Source organism: Equus przewalskii, chromosome 12 (genome assembly GCF_037783145.1).
Source record: "Equus przewalskii isolate Varuska chromosome 12, EquPr2, whole genome shotgun sequence".
NCBI classification, from domain to species: Eukaryota; Metazoa; Chordata; class Mammalia; order Perissodactyla; family Equidae; genus Equus; species Equus przewalskii.
Window position 1 is genome coordinate 3,387,087 of NC_091842.1, and position 18,687 is coordinate 3,405,773.

Genomic DNA, 18,687 nt, shown 5'->3' on the forward strand with positions numbered 1-18,687 from the left:
TTTCGCAACATAAATAATGTTCTGAGCATTTCTCTTGAAGGAATCAAACTAGTGGTATGTACCAAGTGCAGTTACTACCATCAGTACCCCCCAGTCAGCAGTGGGAGCTTTTCTCATTTCCTAACCTTCTGGACTAAGTTTGTCTCTGGGTCATCTGACATGTCATCCGTGTAGCTGCTAACAGTGTTCTTCAGAAGCAGAACCCTTCCTGTTTCCTGTGCTTCATTGGTCCCAGACATGTTGCTGACAGTTTCTATGCAGCCTGGCAGAATGAGTGATTCCGCAATGGCAGGAGGAGTTTTGCCTTTAGCTGTTACATGCAGGGCATCGTAACAAGCTTCTTGGACTCAGTCTGATACAGTTATAACCAAACTCACAGAAACCCATCCTTCTTATTTTGTACCTGCAGACAATTTTCCCAGTTCTAATCTTTTTCTGTGTAAGAGCGATGCTTTTGGGGAAGGGTGCTGGCATAATTTGCCCGGCATCATTGGTTCATCTGATTCCTTTTCCATCAAATAGTAAATGTAAGCTGAAGAAGGAGAAGATTGTCAGAACACACAATCTGAGTTATAGATCATCCTCATTATATTCCCTGGGTAGAAAGTTCTTTATGATTCTTATTTGGTGTACCTAATGAGTTCCCTTTAATCAAAAAGTTGCTCATAATGGTCAGGAAATATGTGTTTATAAATATAAAATACTATTAATTATATTGACATAAATAATTTAAATAAATATTTCTATATTTAAATATAAAGCACATAAAGTGGGCTGTAAGCCTTAATGACTTCAGAAATCCACTTTTCAAAGAGTTTTGGTTACACACATTATAAGAATGTTTTCAAACAAATTGGGTTGAAAAATCAAAAAAATGAAGCATACAGTAAGCAATATTGACACATTTATTTTTATTTGATTAACGAATTAAAATTATGAAAAATTCATGACATATAAATATTCATTATACAATCTCTGATCCAAAATATTTTAAAAAGTCAATTATTTGAAGCTGTAAAACCCCATAGTCTTCTTTAATGAGTTGATTTATGTAGCTTATTATTTTAAAACATTTTTTAATTTCTAAAAACAACGATCATTTTGAAATCCATAAATAACCAGATCTTGCTGGATTTACGTGACTATCCAGGAAGAAAGGAAGGGAAAGAGGGAGGAGAAAACTTTTTTAATCATTCACATTTTATCGGGAGCCCCTAATACCAGGAAATAATCATAAGCATAATCAAATATATCCTCTACATATGACGAGGTGAAAATACTGACACATTCATTGAAAAAAATACCCACACACACTGAATAGCAACAACAAAAATTCACTGATGATAAGAAACTTCCAGTTAAAGTTCAGCTCCGCTTGATAAGACGGGCCGGGGGGTGTCAGGGAAGCACTGTGGGGCTCAGCCGCCCAGAGGCCTCTCTGCCCCAGATGCTAGAGAGAAGGTGCATGATAATGACGGGATTCAGAGAGATTACAGAACAAGCCATATGCAGAGTTTTATTTTTTAGATAGACTTTATTTTTAGAGCAGTTTTAAGTTCACAGTAAAATCAGACAGAGGGGACAGAGATGTCCCATATAGCCCCTGACCCCTCCACTGTCAACATCCCCCACCAGATGGGACGTTTGTTACCAGTGACAAAGCTACACTGACACATCATTATCACCCACAGTCCATCGCTGACGTTAGGGTTCACTCTTGGTGCTGGACATTCTGTGGGTTTGGACAAATGTGCAGTTACACGTATCCACCATCACAGCATCATACAGAGTAGCGGTTTCACGGCCCTAAAAGTCCCCTGTGCCCACCTGTTCATCCCTCCCTCCTCACCCCTGGCAGTGACTGATCTTTTACTGTCTCCATAGCTTTGCCTTTTCCAGAATGTCGTAGAGTTGGAATCATAAGCAAGGTAGCCTTTTCAGATTGGCTCCTTTCACTTAGCAATATGCTACGTGTACACATAGTTTTCAAATAGAATTCCAACAGTTGCAAAGTTTGGAGTGACTGTGGACAGTGCTTTACCACTATGAAAAACTGACATGAGCACCTCCTGGCCCACGTCTAAGCCTGGTGGGGCCACTCTGCCCTGTGACGCCTCCTACTTGACATCTAAGAAGTCCTGTCTTCAGGGACAAGAAACAGCCATGGGTTTAGGTTGCAGACGTCCCCATAAGGGATGAAACTCCTGTGTCTACAGCTGTTTTCCTTTCATGTGTCATCATTAGAGCCCATGGTTGCTGGGTGCATCACGACAGAGCTCCTTGTCCTTGGTGTGAGAATCAAGACGGTGCCGAATGGGTTTAGCCTTTGTTGCATTTAAGACTGAGCACACACTCGGGTCTGTGCTTGGGAATTATCTAGTGAAAATGGATTTTTTTGAGCAGTGAAAACTACAAAAGAGCATAACACCTGTCACGTTACCAGGCCTCTTCAGGGCCTGTTGTTAGGAGCAGGGGAAGAAGGGCACTTTAAATGCTAATTATCTGCGGAGATAATGTCCTCAGAGGCCTTATTTGGAGCAGCAGGCGGCCACAGCTTCCCACCGAGATCTTGTGTGAAGACCGAAACCCACGTCTGTGAACGCGCGTGGGCCTCCACTTTTCTGCACAGTGGTCGCATGTCAGAGACGCAGCCCTTGTCTTTTCTCAGAAGAGAAATAATTAAGACCTTTCAGTCAAAACTACTCCTTTATTGGAAACACTGTCAAGAAGGATTTACTGGCTGTAGGTCTTTTTCTCACTCGAGAGAATTTTTAATTCCATTGTCCACAAATTTGTGAGTCACTTCTGACTACCATAATTAGCAAAAAGAGAAGCCGAAGGATCTGAGAATAGAAGAGGGCTGAGAAGAATGGGCGATTTTTTGATAAAGCCCAGGGGGGGAGAGAGAAAGGAACCTGAGGTCTTACAACCTCCATCCTGTGACTTTGGGATGCAGAGTGTGCAAAAGGGTCAGACTCTGAGCTCCGATGGGAGGATGGCGCAGGCACAGTGATTCTTATGTCTCGTGACTGTGCCATCCCAGGTGATGAGAGGAGGGAGGAATCGCCTTCTTAACCGGCCCCACCAGGGTAGTCATTCCTGGCTTTGTTCTGAGACCACAGCGGGTCCTAGAGAGGCACTGACTTTCGGATGAGGAGCAGGGCCAGGGAAGAGCGCACCTCTCAACGTGACTATTTTGTGGCGCTGTTTGGTTGACTGCTGCATTGTCCTTTTTCTCCTTACTCCCCTCTCCCTCCTTTCTTTCCGTGGAGACTGTGCTGGTAATCCAGGCTGCATAATGAACTTAGAGGTTTAAGACAACACCGTTAAATTATATCTCATGGGTCTGTGGGCAGGACTTTGACACGACTTGCATGGGGGGTTCCTCGTGCCCCCATGGTGTCACTCAGTCAATTGGCAGATGGATTGGGCTGCTGGTTGGGGGACAGGGGGTGGAAGACAGATTCACTCACAAGTTGGTGCTGTAAGGCTGGGCTCCCCTGGGATCGAGCGCCTGCACATGGCCCCTCCATCTCCTCGAGGTCATTGGACGTCTTACACGGCTGCTCAGGGCTTCTAGAAAGGATGGTCTTAGAGATGAGGAGTGGAAGCTTCTAGTTATTAAGGCCTGGGTCATATTCTATTGATCAAAATAGTCATAGAACCTGCATTCAAGGGGGCCAAACACAGATACCACCTCTATATGGGAAAAAGCATCCGAGAATTTGCAGCATTTTTTAAAAGTCAGATTTATTGTGGTATAATTACATAGAGTAAAAGCCAGCCTTTTGAGTGTACATTTCTGGAAGTTTTGATAGATACATACTGTCCACAATCACTACCACGATCAAGATATGGAATATTTCTATCACCCCCCAAATTCCCTCGTTCTGCCCCTTTGTACTCAAAGTTCTACCCCTTCTCCCAGCCCTTGGCAACCGTTGATGTTTTCTCTCCGCTTTCAGAGTATCATATAAATGGAAAATCCCAGCATGTAGCCTTTTGAGTCTGGCCTCTCTCTCTTAGTATAACGTGTTTGAGATGCTTCTGTGTTGTTGGCCAGTACACGTGGTTTGCTCCCCGTTACTGCTGTGTTCATTCCATTCCATGGAGGTACCCCCGTTTCTTTACCTGCCCGCCAGCTGAAGACATTTACGATGTTTCCAGTTTCCGGTGATTATTAGTGAAGGTGCTCTAACGCTTGCATTCACGTTTTTATCTGAACTTATGCTTTCCCTTCTGCTGCATAGATACCTAGGAGCAGGATTGCTGGGTTGTGTGGCTAGTGCATGTTTAACTTCGCAAGAAACTTCCAGAGTGTTTTTCCTGGGGGCTGCACCATTTTGCATCCCCATCTAAAAGTATGAGAGTTTCAGTTGCTTCACGTCCTCACTGAAATGTGGCTGTTGTTTGTTTTATCTCAGCCCTGCTAGTAGCTGTATAGCGATATCACATCACAATCTTAATTGCCCTCATGCCCAGTGACGTTCAGGATCTTTTCACATGCTTATTTACCATTGTTATATTTTCATTGGTGGAGTAGCTATTTGATTCTTTTTGCCTATTTTTTAGATTTGATTTTCTTATTATTGAATATTAAAAGATTTTTATATATTCTGAATAAAAGTTCTTTATCAGATATCTGTCTTGCAAATATCTTCTCCCGCTCTGTGGCCTGTCTTTTCATTTTCTTAACAGGTGTCTTTCATAGATAGAAGTTTTCTATTTTGATGAAGTAAGATTTATCAATTTTTTCTTTTAGGAATTTTGCCCTTGGTATTGTATCTAAGAAATCTTTGCCTAACCCAACATCACAACTATTTTTTCCTAGAAGTTTTATAATTACAGGTTTGTATTTAAGCCTGTGATCCATATCAATTTTGAGTTAGTTTTTGTATATGGTGTGAGGTATGGATCCAGAATTTTTTTTTTTTTTTTTTGCATATGGATGTCCCTTTTTTCCAGCACCAATTGTTGAAAAGGCTATCCTTTCTCCATAGAATTGCATTTGTACTTTAATCGAAAACCAATTAAGATATATGTGAGTAATTTCTGGACTCTGTGTTTCCTTGATCAATGTGTCCATCCTTTCTCCAATAACACTCTGCTTTAATTACTGTGTATTTATAGTTAGTTTTCATATCATGTAGTGAAGATTGTCTGGTTTTTTTCTTTTTCCAGAATTGGTCTGGCTATTCTAATTACTTTGCTTTTCCATATAAATTTTAAAGTTAGCTTTTAAATTTCTAAAACATTCTAGCTGCGATTTTGGTTGGGATTGCGCTCAACCTATACATCGGTTTGGGGAGAGTTGACGTCTTCGTTATGTTGTCTTTTAATCCCTTAATATGATCTGACTCTGTTTACTTAGGTCTTTGACATCTTTCATCAGTGGTTTGTAGTTTTCAGCATACAGGTCTTGCACATGGTTTCTTAAATTTATATCAATTTCATGTTTTAATAGTTATTTTAATGTTACTCACTTTTCAATTTTAATTTCCAACTGTTCATTGCTCATGTTTAGAAATATAATCGACTTTGTATTTTGACCTTGTAGTCTGTGATCTTGCTAACCTCAATTCTAAGAACATTTAGTTTGTAGACTCGGGAATTTTCTACATTGACAATTATACTGTCTGTCAATAGACAGGTATTGGGGGTTTTTTCCTCCTTTTCAGGCTGTATGCCTTTTATTTGTTTTTTCTTGCATTACTGCACTGGCTTGCCCTTCCAGAATAGGAATGGTGAGAAAGATAGCTTTGCTTTGCTCCTGATCTTAGGGAGAAAACATTCAGTCTTTCATCTTACGTAAGATGTTAGTTGTAGGTATTTAAGGATGCCCTTTAGCAAGTTCAGTAAGTTCCTTTCAATTCCTACTTTGAGGTTTTTTTTAAATCACTAGTGAATGTTGAATTTTGTCAAACGCTTTTTCTAAATCTATTAAGATAATCATATGGGTTTTTTTCTCTCTTCTGTTGATATGGTGAATTACCCTGATTGATAGTGGAATCTTGAACTAGCCTTGCATTTATAAGATAAACCCCACTTGATCAGGATAAATTGTTGAGGATTTTTGCACCTGTGTCCATGATGCGTACTGGTCAGTAGTTTCCTTTTCTCTTAATGTCTTTTTCTGATTTTGGTGTCAGGGTAATTCTTCAGAATTGCTTTTATTTCTTCTTCAAATGCTTGGTAGAATTCACCAGTGAACCTTATGTGCTTAGAGTTTTCTTTGTTGGAAGGTTTCAATTAAGTACTCAAATATTTAGTAGCTGTAGGACTACTCGGTTTATCTATTTCTTCTTGAGTAGATTTTGGAAGTGTGTTTCTTTTAAGGAGCTTGTCCATATCATGGAAATTGTTGAATTTATGAGCAGAACAATGTTCAAAATGTTCCTATTCTTTTAATACAGTAGGATTTGTAGAGGTAGCCCCTAATATTGATGATATTGGTAATTTGTGATTTCTCATTTATTCTTAATCCGTCTGGCGAGAGGTTTATTGATCTTTTAAAAGGACCAGCGTTTGACTTCATTGATTTTCTCTACTATGTTTTTATTTTCATTTCACTGATTTCTGCTCCTTTTCTTCACTGTTTCCTTCCATCTGCTTGTTTTTGGTTTAATTTACTCTTGTAGATTCTTAAGGTAGAAACTTAAGTTCTAATATGAACATGCAAATGCTGTAAATTTCCCTAACCTTTCTGCATCCCCAAATTTCGATATGTTGTATTTCCATTTTCATTAAATTAAAAATGCTTTCTAATTTTCCAGGTTACTTCCTCTTTGACTCATGTGTTATTTTGAAGTGTATTGCTTAATTTCCAAATATTTAGGGATTTTCCACATACCTTACTGTTCATTTCAGGTTGAATTCTGTTGGGGTCATAAAACATACATTTTGTGAGTTCAATTATTTTTAGCTTGTTTAGGTTTGTTTTATAGCTCAGATGTGTCTATCCTGGTTAAGTTCCATGTGCAACTGAAAAGAATGTGCAGTGTGCTGTTGTTGGGTAGATTTTTAAGTAAATATCATGTAGGTCAAGCTGCTTGATGGTGTTCTTCAGGTCGTGTATATCCTTACTAATTTTCTTCGTCTACTTTTTTTGAGAAAGGAGTATTGAAGTCTCCAAATATAGTAGTAGATTTGTCTGTTTTTCCTTTCCGTTTTATTAGTTTTGCCTCTAGTCTTTGAAGCTCGGTTGCATACAAATTTAGGATTGCTAAGTCTTCTTGGTGAATCGACCACTTCATCATTCATAATGTCCCTCTTTATCACCAGTTTTATTTCTTGGTAGGATATCTACTTTGTCTGATATTAATACAACCACTCCAGATTTATTTTAATTGGTGTTTCCATGTATATAGTTTTTCTTTCTTTCTTTCTTATTTTTGTTTTTTACTTTTAAGCTGTTTATGCCTTCATATTTAAAGTGAGATTCTTTTGGACACCATATAGTTGGGTCTTGCTTTTCATCCAACTGACACTCTGTCTTTTATTGGTATGTATAGACTACTTACATTTAATATAACTATTTATATGATGGGATTAAAATCTACCATCTGCTAATTGTTTTCTATTTGTTACCTCTCTTATTTTTTTCCTTGTCTCTTCTTTTTGCCTGCCTGCTTTTGGATTAACTTGGTATTTTTATTACCTAATAAATAATTACATTATTTTTTTCCACTCTTGCCTTATTTATATCTCTTTTTCAAACTTGTTTAGTGATTGCTCTGAAGTTTAAAATATATATCATTAATTAATTATAATTTGTCTTGATATATACTATATCTTTAGTGCCATTGTAGCTATTTATTTTACTCTCACATATGTTTTAAGCCCACAATAAATTACTACTAATTTTGCTTTCAATGGCCAATTATTTTTGAAAGTGAGTCAAAATAAGAAAAAAATACAATATATTTACCTTCATTTTAACCATTTCCAGAAATCATCATTTCTTTGCATAGATTTAAAGTTTTGGTATCTGTCTGATATCATATTCCTTTAACATTTTTCATAGTTCAGGTCTGATAGTAATGAATTCTTTCAGTTTTTGTCTTTCTGAAAATACCTTTATCTTGCTTTCATGTGTAAAAGCTATTTTCACAGGACATAGAATTCTGGGACAATAGTTTCTTCTACCAGTACTTTAAAGATATCGCTTCATTACCTTCTGGCTCACATAGTTTCTTGTGAGAAGGCTGCTGTAATTCTCATCTTTGTTATCTCTATATATGTTGTATCTTTTTTGTGTGTCTGTAGCGCATAAACATTCTATACTCCCATGCTAGCCCACATTCAGCATCTAACAATTCATTAAGAAATTTTAGCTGAATTTTCCTTACCCAGTTGTATGATGTCCATTGTCTCTTTCTCTTCTTCTCTGTCATAGGTGAGACAGCACTCACATCCTTACTCCTTGGAAAGACCCATCTGTTCTTATATTTCAGATTGCTCAGTTTCCCTCTGACCTCAGCTTTCTTGTGGGCTCAAGAAAAGTTATGATTTTGTAGTTTATTCAGCTTTTTCTTGTTCTGAGGTGGATGTGATGTTCTTTCCAACTTTCTACTTCCTAGACGTAGCAATCCCTGTGGCCATTTTTAATCCACAAATATTGGAGAGATGCTGAGAGGTAGGACAGTTTTCTTTTTGGTGACTTGTGGAGGGAGGGACCAGAGGATATCATAGCCAGAGTATAGAGTATATGGGGAAAGAAAACATGATTTGGAAGAGTAGACTTGAGAGATGTGAATGGCTTTTATGTTTTTTTCATCTCTGCCTAATGAGATGAGCTTTAGAAAAAGAGAATAATGAAAGGTGTAGTAATTTTTACAGGACCATGCTCTGTCCCACGTGTTCTGTGCCAGGAGACCCTTGTCTTTGTTTCTTTACCTTGAGCTGAAGGATCCTTTGAGCTTTTGTCTCTTACTTTTGAAACAAGCTCTTAAGGAACCAGGACCTTCGTTTGCACCCTGAAGAAAGTTTGGTGGCACAGTCAGTGGGCTAGCCCTCTCTTTAGAGGCCACTGGGGTTATCATCCTTAAAAAGCTAGCCATGTCACATCACTGCCTTTTTCAGAACCATGGGGTTCCCCATTGCCTATCTCATCCGTTATCAGCCACTACATTAGGCATATGAGGCAATCCCCAAAGTGACCTGTCCACTTCCTCAGCCCAAGACACCCATATCTAGCCACGCTCACTATTTCTCACCATTCACCAGGTTTCAATACCATGCCTTTGCTCACTTCATTTCCCCAGATAAGAATGCCTTTCTCAAGGCATTCCCTCTTCCAAGGTCTACCCTTTCTTCCAGACCTAGTCCGAGTGTCTCCAGCTCTGAAGCCTTCCATACTTTCCTAGGGCAGAGTTGCTTGTCCTGCCCTCTGTGTTTACTGCTCCAAAGAGTGATTTGCCTGTTTCAGTTCCATGAGTATCTCCCCTAGGATGGGACTTCCTGGAAGGCAGGCCGTTTGGCAGGTATATAATTGGGTTCAATATAAACTGTTCAGTAAAAGAAAGAAATGGAAATAAATAATGGAATAAACATTTGAGTGGAATAAAGAAACAATGGAAACATTTTAAAATGGTGGCCTCTGTGACAAAGACAAATTTAGTCTCCAAATGAATAAACAGCAATACATATGAGAGGGAGATGATTTTTTTCATATAAAAGATAGTTTGACTTGAAACATATTGGTATACAATGAGGGAGGTGGATTTCTAGATGAAACCTTGTCTTGATCTCAAATATTGGGTAATTGGAAGACAAGTCAGAGAAAGCTTTCGTTTATATCAATCTTAGGATCTCTACGAAAGGCTCAATCATGGAATGAGATGATCCAGTCCACCTTTCTGCCTATGCCTTAAAGAATTCTCCAACAGAAAATGAGAAACAGCCCAATTTTTTTTCTTTGTAATGCCACTATTAGCTTCGAAAAACATTCATCATACTTTCCTGTTCTCAGCGCTGTAATTGCCTGTGAATCGTGAGTGGCAGCTAAGAGTTTCTTTTTCGTCTCTCCTCCCTGCTGTGCCTCCCACCATTTGTTTTGCTGTTTCTGATGACTGCCTTGGAACAGTGCCTACTGCGCCCCCACAGAACGTGCAGGCGGAAGCTGTGAATTCCACAACCATTCAGTTCCTTTGGAACCCTCCACCTCAGCAGTTTATCAACGGCATCAACCAGGGATACAAGGTACATGGCCTCGGTTTAGCGCCTCTGGGTGGCTGTCGTGGTACATCATGCTCTTGTGGTCAGTGAAGAGGCCGCTCACCTCTCATTTTACCAGGAACCCGTGGCATCAAGCTACAGAGCATGTTGACCTTGATGGGGTCACGGAGGTTTTATCAACAGCTATACTGGCTCAGAAACTCAAATTACTAGTTTTCAAGGGGATGGTTCACACATAACAGAGCCATTTCTTACAAGAAAGACCATTCACTTTAAAATTGTCAGTGGGAGATCTATCTCGGCTGATTGGAATCATCATTCGTACAAACTACTTCTTCCTGAAAGGGAGTCCTCTCAGAACACAGACTTAGAACGAGGGACGCTGGCTGCGATTGAGTGACATTTCTATGAAGTAAGGACCTTTATTCCTCCCCTCTCTCTACTTTAGGGAAAGCTCTGTTTATAGAACTGAGACCAGTTGATTGAGGGTACCTACCTGGATTGATTTAGAGACACTGACAGATTCCCAGCATGCAACCTCTCTCCATCCTTAGCTACCAGAGTACGTTACCTTCATAAACATAGAGTTTGTCTTACCTTTTAGATCACCTTCTCCTGGGTGGACCCGGGAGCCCATCTTAATTTTACCTACAGCACATTCACTAACCTTCTGCAATGACCAGTAAAGTCAGGGAAGATCATTGTAGAGAAGAGATTCCATCTAGTTTGCTTGAATACTCGGTAATTTCGAATTCAGTGTTATTTCTTCAGACACACAGTTCATTTTTTTTCCATTTGGATTCAACTTATAAAACACTTTTTTTTCGCTAGAAAGGCAGACATAGCTAGAAATTTACCCCTCCTTTTCTTTTACCCCCAGAGGTATCTATAGTCAGAAGATTTTTTGGAAGGAAATCATATTGATCAACCAAGATGATTTTGCCTTCTTGACTCTCCTGTCAAGTGTTATTGGCAAGACTGGAGTGTTCATTCCATGGCTTAGTTGTTAGTTTTATCTATATAAATACACTTTTGTGTCCTGCAGGATGTCAACTTTCGGACCTAATTAACCCTGGAAATGTTTGGTGTCAAAGGAATTAAAAGTCACACTCATATGTAATGTTGCCCAAACATTAAAACAACTTCCCTTGGAATATGTATATGTACCATATTTCCTTACAATTGTAATCGGCCTCCTAAAATCCTTCTCAGAAAACTAGTGTGATAGAAATTATAAATAATTCAGACTGTTCCCATTGAGTCAAGGGCTTCCTTTTGAATCAGAGTAGGTGTCTATCTAGAAAAATATTTGTATTTATCTTTCATTTTACTGATTCAATTGAATAACAGATGGTGTTGTCTTTCTTCCTTACTGTTAAAAAAATGCATGTTCTATAACACGTTTAAGTGAAGAGAAGCTGAACGTTTGAGGAGTGTCGGCTATTCCAACATGAGTTAAAGTAGATACTTATATAAACATATATAAAATATATAAATATACATATTTGTATTCGGTAGTCTATGAGGTATCCTTTAAACTCAGTATTTTTCAGTGAGATTATAAAATGTAGAGTTTATGGAGTTTCTCAATTATGACTTTACTTTCTTTGAAAACAGTGTCATTGTAAAATAAAACTCCAATGCAGACTTGAGAGTGAAGACATGCAATTAACAAGGATCGCTTTTTCAACCTCTTCCCTCCCAGCTCCTAGCGTGGCCAGCTGATGTCCCTGAGGCCAGCACTGTAGTCACCATTGCTCCAGATTTCCATGGAGTCCACCATGGGTATATAACTAACCTGAAGAAGTTCACGGCTTACCTCACCTCGGTCCTGTGTTTCACCACTCCGGGGGACGGGCCTCCCAGTGCGCCTCAGCTCATATGGACTCACGAAGACAGTGAGTAATCCTTTGCCCTGTGTCGTATCAACAGCCATAAGTCAGTTGTCAAAGAGGTTCGGACCATTGCCATATCCAGCTCTGGGCGAGAGCAGAGAGGGTCATTAGGAAACTCCACGTTCTCAGTGTTCACAGTCTGCGCATCCTGGGGCGACAAGTCACTGAGCAGTATTAATACTGTTTGGCGGCAGGTGGTCTTTGGAATATGGAAGGAAGCCTGGCTAGAGGAGGAAGCTCTGAGGGCAAGAAGGTGTCTAGTTCCAGACGTGGGGTCAGCCTTTGGTCTTGCTGGTCTTCCTTTTACTCAGCTTTCAAATTCTAATCCCCTTACCTTCTTCTTGAATCCCCCTCAGGCCTTCCAGCCCCTGCTCTCTGACCCTCCCCAGGGGCGTTTCATTCGAGCCCCTCTAAGCCCTTGACTGTCCATTATCCCCATCTGGTCAATTCAAACCAGCTCTTCTCTGCTCTCAGGCCAACTGATGCTTCTGGAACACATTATCTAAGGAAGTCATCCTGAGAAAATGATCACATATGTGCACAAAGATTTATATACAGGGAGATCATTACAATTATTAGTAATTGAAAAAAAAAGGGAAACATTCAAAGCTTCCAACGGGGGATAATTGAAAAACTTATGGGATGACAATACAGTAAATATTTTGTAATTATTTTTAAAAGTTTTGAGAGAAAATAATCATGATCTACTGTTATGTGAAAAAAATAGTATACAAAACTATATGAGATCCAAATTTTAGAAAAATGCACTTGTATAAAACTATATGAGCTGAGAAAAGATATTGAAGGAAATATGTCACAATTTTGACCGTTATTATCTCTATGTGGCATGATTATGAGTATTTTTTACATTTTTCTTTGTATTTTTCTGCATATTCTCATTTCTACAATGAGTATGTACTCCCTTTATAAGAAGGGTTATAACTAGTATAAGTTAAAAAAAAAAAAGTGAGCCAAGGTTGCCACTTTTCTCTCCTCCAACTTCTTCCTCTCGCAACTCAGCTGGACTCTGTGTGTGGTCCGGCCTTCTCTACTTATCTCTACTTGGTGCAGTGGCCATTTCTCTGCTGTCCTGCTCCCTGAGGCTCTCAGCTTCCCTGTCCTCTTAGCAGACGGCATTTACAGAGGTCAAGGCCATCCAAGATGAGCTTCCTCACTTTCCCCTTCCATCTCAGAGTTTCCCTTGTTCTTATTCTTGCTCATCTTCCCTCTTCTCTCAGAGGATGAAGAGTCTGACCTTTTCTCAACCCACAGATATACTCAGGTCTCCCTCACCTGACTGTGCTGCCCCCTTGAGTCACCCAATTAGCTCCTTATTTCCTTTCGGTGTAATTGATTACTCTGACCTCCTAACCTCTGACACTCCCCATAACCCTTGGCAGCCTGGCTTTCACCCCACCACCTACTGTAACCGTGTGCTGTTGGCTTAAGGTTGTGTCAAATTAGTGACACAGGAAGAATAGAAATGGATTTCTTGAACTTTCAAGACCAGTGACCTTCCTTAAAAAAGATAAAGTAGAAAGTAACTCTGCCACTATTAACTGATCCTGGAAGTTCTTCTCATACACTACCTTTGATCTACTCTCTGTTTTTTGTTTAACTGAAATTTCTACTGAGATAATTACAGATTTACTTGCAGTTGTAAGAAATAATACTGAGATCCCATGTACACTTTGCCCAGTTTCTGCCAATGGTAACATTTGCAAAAGTATAGTATAATATCACAGTGAGGATATTTACACTGATAAAACCCACCAATCCAATTTAGATTTCTCCAGTTGTATTTGTTCTAGTGTGTATGTGTGTGTGTATTTAGTTCTATACAACTTATCATACGTGTAAGTTTGTGTGTCTACTACCACAATCAAGATGCTAAATGGTTCCAACACCGCAAAGATCTTCCTCGTATAGCCATTCCCACTTCCCTCCCTTTCTCCCTTTTGAATCATATGCCTTTTATTTCTTTTTCTTGCCTTATTGCAGCAGCTAGAATTTCTAGTACTATGTTGGCTAACAGCGGTGAGAGCAGACATTCTTGCTTTCTTCTTGATCTTAGAAGGAAAGGATTCAGTCTCAGACTGTTGAGTATGATCTTTTTTAGCTATTCTTTATCCAGGTGAGGCAATTCCCCTCTATTACTAACTTGTGGAGAGATTTTGTCATGAATAAATGTTGAATTTTTTCAATTTCTTTTAATATCAATCGATATTAATTGATATTGTTTTTTTAGCTTGTTGATTGATATGGTGGATTGATTTTTAAATGTTGAACCAATCTTATACACTTGGAATGAATCCCACTTGGTCATGGTGTATAATTATACTTATGTTGTTGGATTTAATTTGCTAATACTTTATAGAGGACATTTTGCATCTAAATTCATGAGAGATTTTGCTCTGTAGTTTCACTTTCCTGTACTACTCACTGTGTTTGTCTGGTTTTAGTATCACAGTAATACTGGCCTCATAAAATAAGTTTGGAAGTGTTTTGTCCTCTTCTGTTTTCTGGAAGAGATTGTGTAAAATTTGGTGCTAATTCTTCTTTAAATGTTCAGTAGAATTTTCCAGTAAAATCCTCTCAGTCTGGAGATTTCTTTTAAGGGAGCTTTTTAAATATAAATTCAATTTCTTTAATGGTTATAGTGCTATTCAACTGTCTATTTCATCTTGGTTAAGTTTTGGTAGTTTGTGATTTTCAAGAAATCAATTCTCTAGGGGCCTGCCTGGTGGCACAGTGGTTAAGTTCGCACATTCTGCTTCAGCAGCCTGGGGTTCGCTGGTTCAGATCCTGAGTGTGGACCTACTTGACAAGCCATGCTGTGGCAGGCATCCCACATAAAATAGAGGAAGATGGGCATGGATGTTAGCTCAGGGCCAGCCTTCCTCAGCAAAAAGAGGAGTGGTGGCAGATATTAGCTCAGGGCTAATCTTCCTCAAAAAAATAAAAATAAAAAACAAATTTAAAAAAAGAAATCAATCCTCTAAATTGTTGCGTTTGTGAGTGTAAGATTATCAGTAATACTCCCTTATTATCTTTTTAATGGCTGCAGGATATTTAGTCATATTCCCTATTTCATTCCTGATATTCGTGATCTGTTTTCTACTAGTGTTTTGAGTTTGGTTTTTTTTTGTCATTCTTCCTAAAGATTTATCAATTTTATTGATTTTTTTGAAGAACCAGCTTCCTGTTTCATTGATCTTTCTCTATTGTGTTCCTATTTTCAATTTCATTGATTTCTGCTCTTATTATTTCCTTCCTTCTACTTGCTTTGGGTTTATTTTGCTCTTCTTTGTTTAATTTCTTGGGGTAAGCACTTAGATTATTGAATTGAGGCCTGTCTTCATTTCTTATGTAAGCAATTAGTGCTATAAATTTTCCTCTTCATGCTCCTTTAGCTGCATCCCACATTGTTCAATATTTTATGCTTTATTTTCATTCAGTTCTATGTATTTTTATTTCCTTTGAAACTTCTTCTTTGACCCAAGGATTATTTAGGAATATGATCTTTAATTTCCATGTGTTAGACATTTTCCTATTGTCTTTCTGCTATTGATTTCTAGCTTGATTCCATTATGGTAAAAGAATACACTTTGTATAATTTCAATTCTTTTAAATTTATTGAGGTTTGTTTTAAGGCCCAGGATATGATTGATCTTAGTGAATGTTTTATGAGTACTTTAAAAGATAATGTATATTCTGCTTTTCAATCATAAACTTTGTATACCCCTCATCAGAGTTTAGGATTAAAGGAGAAGTTGATCAAGTTTAGCCTTTTCCTTTTTTAAAAAAAAAAATTGTGGCTATCTCATCAAGCCTGTGCCTATAGTGCCTATCATAATTATAGTGGATTGATTCATTCGTCCATCTGTCTAACATACAAACATGCATATGTACTTACATTCAAATATTCGTAGAATGCCTATTATGTGGGAGATAGCCAGCTGGGTGTTGAAGGGTTTGCAGAATAAGTAAGCACAACCTCTGCCTTGAGAGCTCCTGGCCTAATCGGATGTGAGGTAGACACGACTGAGGTCAGTGCCACTGAGGAAGGAGGTGTGTAGAAGTGGCTGTGGCAGCTCAGTGAAGAATGACAGCAAATGCCTGGGGAGGCAGGTCAGTCTTGTAGAGGAGGTGACAATTGAGCTCAACCTTGATAGATGGACTTTTCATGCAGAGAATCGCTGAAGACGTTCCAGGTAGAAGAAATAGAATCCATAAAGGCAAAGAGAGCAGAAGAGTGCTTGAGAAAATGTGAGGTATTTAGCATGTCTGTAGCAGAGTGTATGGGGGTGGGGGTGGGAGCTGATCCAGAAGAGTCTCAGTGGCTAAGTTAAGGCTCTTGGACAAGGACGTCTAGGCGTTGGGGAACCACAGAAGGATTCGCATTACTGGTGTTGTTTGAGTGGCTCTGTGGCTTCAAAAGCTCTGTCTGGGGGCTTTGTTGTGATGGATTGGAGAGAAAGGTCAAGGAATCTGGGAAGAAGCCAAGAAGTTATGAGAACCTAAACCCAGGCAGGGGAGACAGCACCAGGGGGAGATTCTAGAGACGTGTCACAGAGAACTGGGGGCTAATTAAATTTAGGAAATGGGTAGAAGGAATTCTCTAGGATGACTCCACACACTTTGGTCCATGGAACTGGGTAGATGGTGATGCCAATAACCAAAATGTGGGATATAAGCTTAGGGTTAGGACGCCAGGTCTAGCCGGGACACACTCAGTGTGTGGTGCCTGTGGGACATCTCGGTAGATTTGGGAGTCCTAGCAATTAGCAATTGTGATCTTATTTTCCAAGAAAAAGTTAGGGAATATAATTGAGTATGTGGTCTGGCCACAGACGGAAATATTTGACGTCAGTTCTACCTCAGAACATCTGAGGTATAAGGTTCTTAGCAGTTAAAGCTGCTTAAGAGGATAAAGTCGCTTTGGGAATTAGGTGGGCAAATTGTGTGGGGGGCTTAAGAGAAAGGAGAAGCTCCCTGGGTCTGGCACAGTCATGTGCAGGGAGGCTGGTTTGGGGAGGAACTTAGTCTTTGGGATTGAGAGTCCTGACTGAGGCGAGCAGAGGTCCCGTGCTGGATCTCTGGAAGAGGAAACAACTCTTGCTGGGATGAAGGGCACATTGTCCACTCAACGTGTAGGAAAAAGCAGCCTCGTTCCTTACGTTGGTAGGCAAGGTGGGAAGGGAGGTCCCTGGTGACTAAGGGAGGTGGTAATGAATTCTGGGAGCATCTATCAAGCGTCCCCCTCGTAGCTCTTCATTATTTGGCTGTTTTCCTCTATTTCATTTACTGAAAGAAGAGGCAGGGTCAACCCCCCAGCACAAACACAGCCAGGTCCAACTGGATATCAGGTTTGACTTTATAGAGGATATTTATTAAAAATAAAAAGTAGCAAAAGAAGAGAACTTCTTCAAATAAAAGAGAGAAGACTCTGGCTGAATCCTTTACTGAAAAAGCCCCGTTGTTGCCAGTTAAACAAACAGACAAAAACTCAGGAAACAGCCCATAAAGCTTTGTAGCCGGGAACTAGAACGTTAGATGCAGTTAGACCCACCGTTAGTCAGTCAAAAGAGGAACTGGGACTTTCCTCCTTGGGAATTGAGAAAACTGGGAGCCATGTCATCTTTGTAGAATTTTCTAACTGAACCACCATTTTTGGATAGGCAGGGAGCCCATTTATCCCGTTTAGAAGGACAAAGCATCCTTGCAAGTAGGGGCTATCTCATTGAAAGATTCAACGTCGGGTTGAAATCTGCTCGGGGCGCAGCCTTTCAGAGAGCAGTTTGGACTTTAGGTGCTGGACAAGCGGCCTCCACTGCTCTCTCGCCGATGGCGCTGTAGCTCCTTCTGCATCCAGCCGGCCTTCTCTTTCAAAGCACGAATGAATAAGAATGTGCAGCCGGGAGGGGCGGGTGGCGCAGCAAAGAGGAGACGGAATATAAATTTTAAGCCTAAGACACTGCCAGCTGGTTCCAGCAGAGTTAGAGGACAGCACATTTGGGCAGGAATCCAGGAAGCAGAAACACTGAGAATATAAAAGGAGCAAAAAGCTTTCTTTGCTGCTCTATCGATCGAAAAAAGAACAAGTCAGTTCAAAAATCCGTCAGAATGTCTTTCTGGAAACTCGAAATTGGGGGAGGCTGAGACGGTCTTGACAGCTGTTCTATTTCACCATCTTCCACAAGCGAAGAGTGAAATTTGTCAGAGTGTTCGAGCTGATCCATAAAAAGTCTTTTGAAAGTTTTGCCCAGGTGAGTGTATTTGCGGAGGCTGTTACATTTCTCAAAAATTACAAGTTGTGTTCAGGGGCTTTGTCCAGCTACCACCTGAGTGCTTGGGGTTGAATCCATCTTGAAAACTGCCGTCTGTGCCTGCAAGGCCGACCGTGGCCAGAGCAGGGTGAGGCCCATCTGCGGGAATCGCCCCAGCTCTGCTCTCCAGCAGAACAACAAACACCCTTGATCTTACGCTCTCCCATTTTAAGCTTAAAAAACTGCATTTTGTTATTATTAAACAGATCTCGGGTGGCGTGGTTCAGAGGTTCACCCAGGAGTCACGTGGCCGGTGCTCTCAGGAGGCACCTGGTGTTCCCTGCCCA

At 39.9% G+C, this 18,687-nt stretch overlaps 1 protein-coding gene across 4 annotated transcripts in view; it reads left to right on the forward strand.

Moving 5' to 3' along the window:
* The window catches only part of SDK1 (sidekick cell adhesion molecule 1), an 857,865-nt gene that overhangs the window by 678,841 nt on the left and 160,337 nt on the right, over positions 1-18,687 (forward strand). For all 4 annotated transcript variants that reach the window (XM_070567258.1, XM_070567254.1, XM_070567255.1 and 1 more), the window contains exons 18-19: positions 10,085-10,200; positions 11,882-12,074. In XM_070567258.1, coding sequence (XP_070423359.1) covers positions 10,085-10,200; positions 11,882-12,074 — 309 coding nt within the window. The remainder of the gene's footprint in view (positions 1-10,084; positions 10,201-11,881; positions 12,075-18,687) is intronic.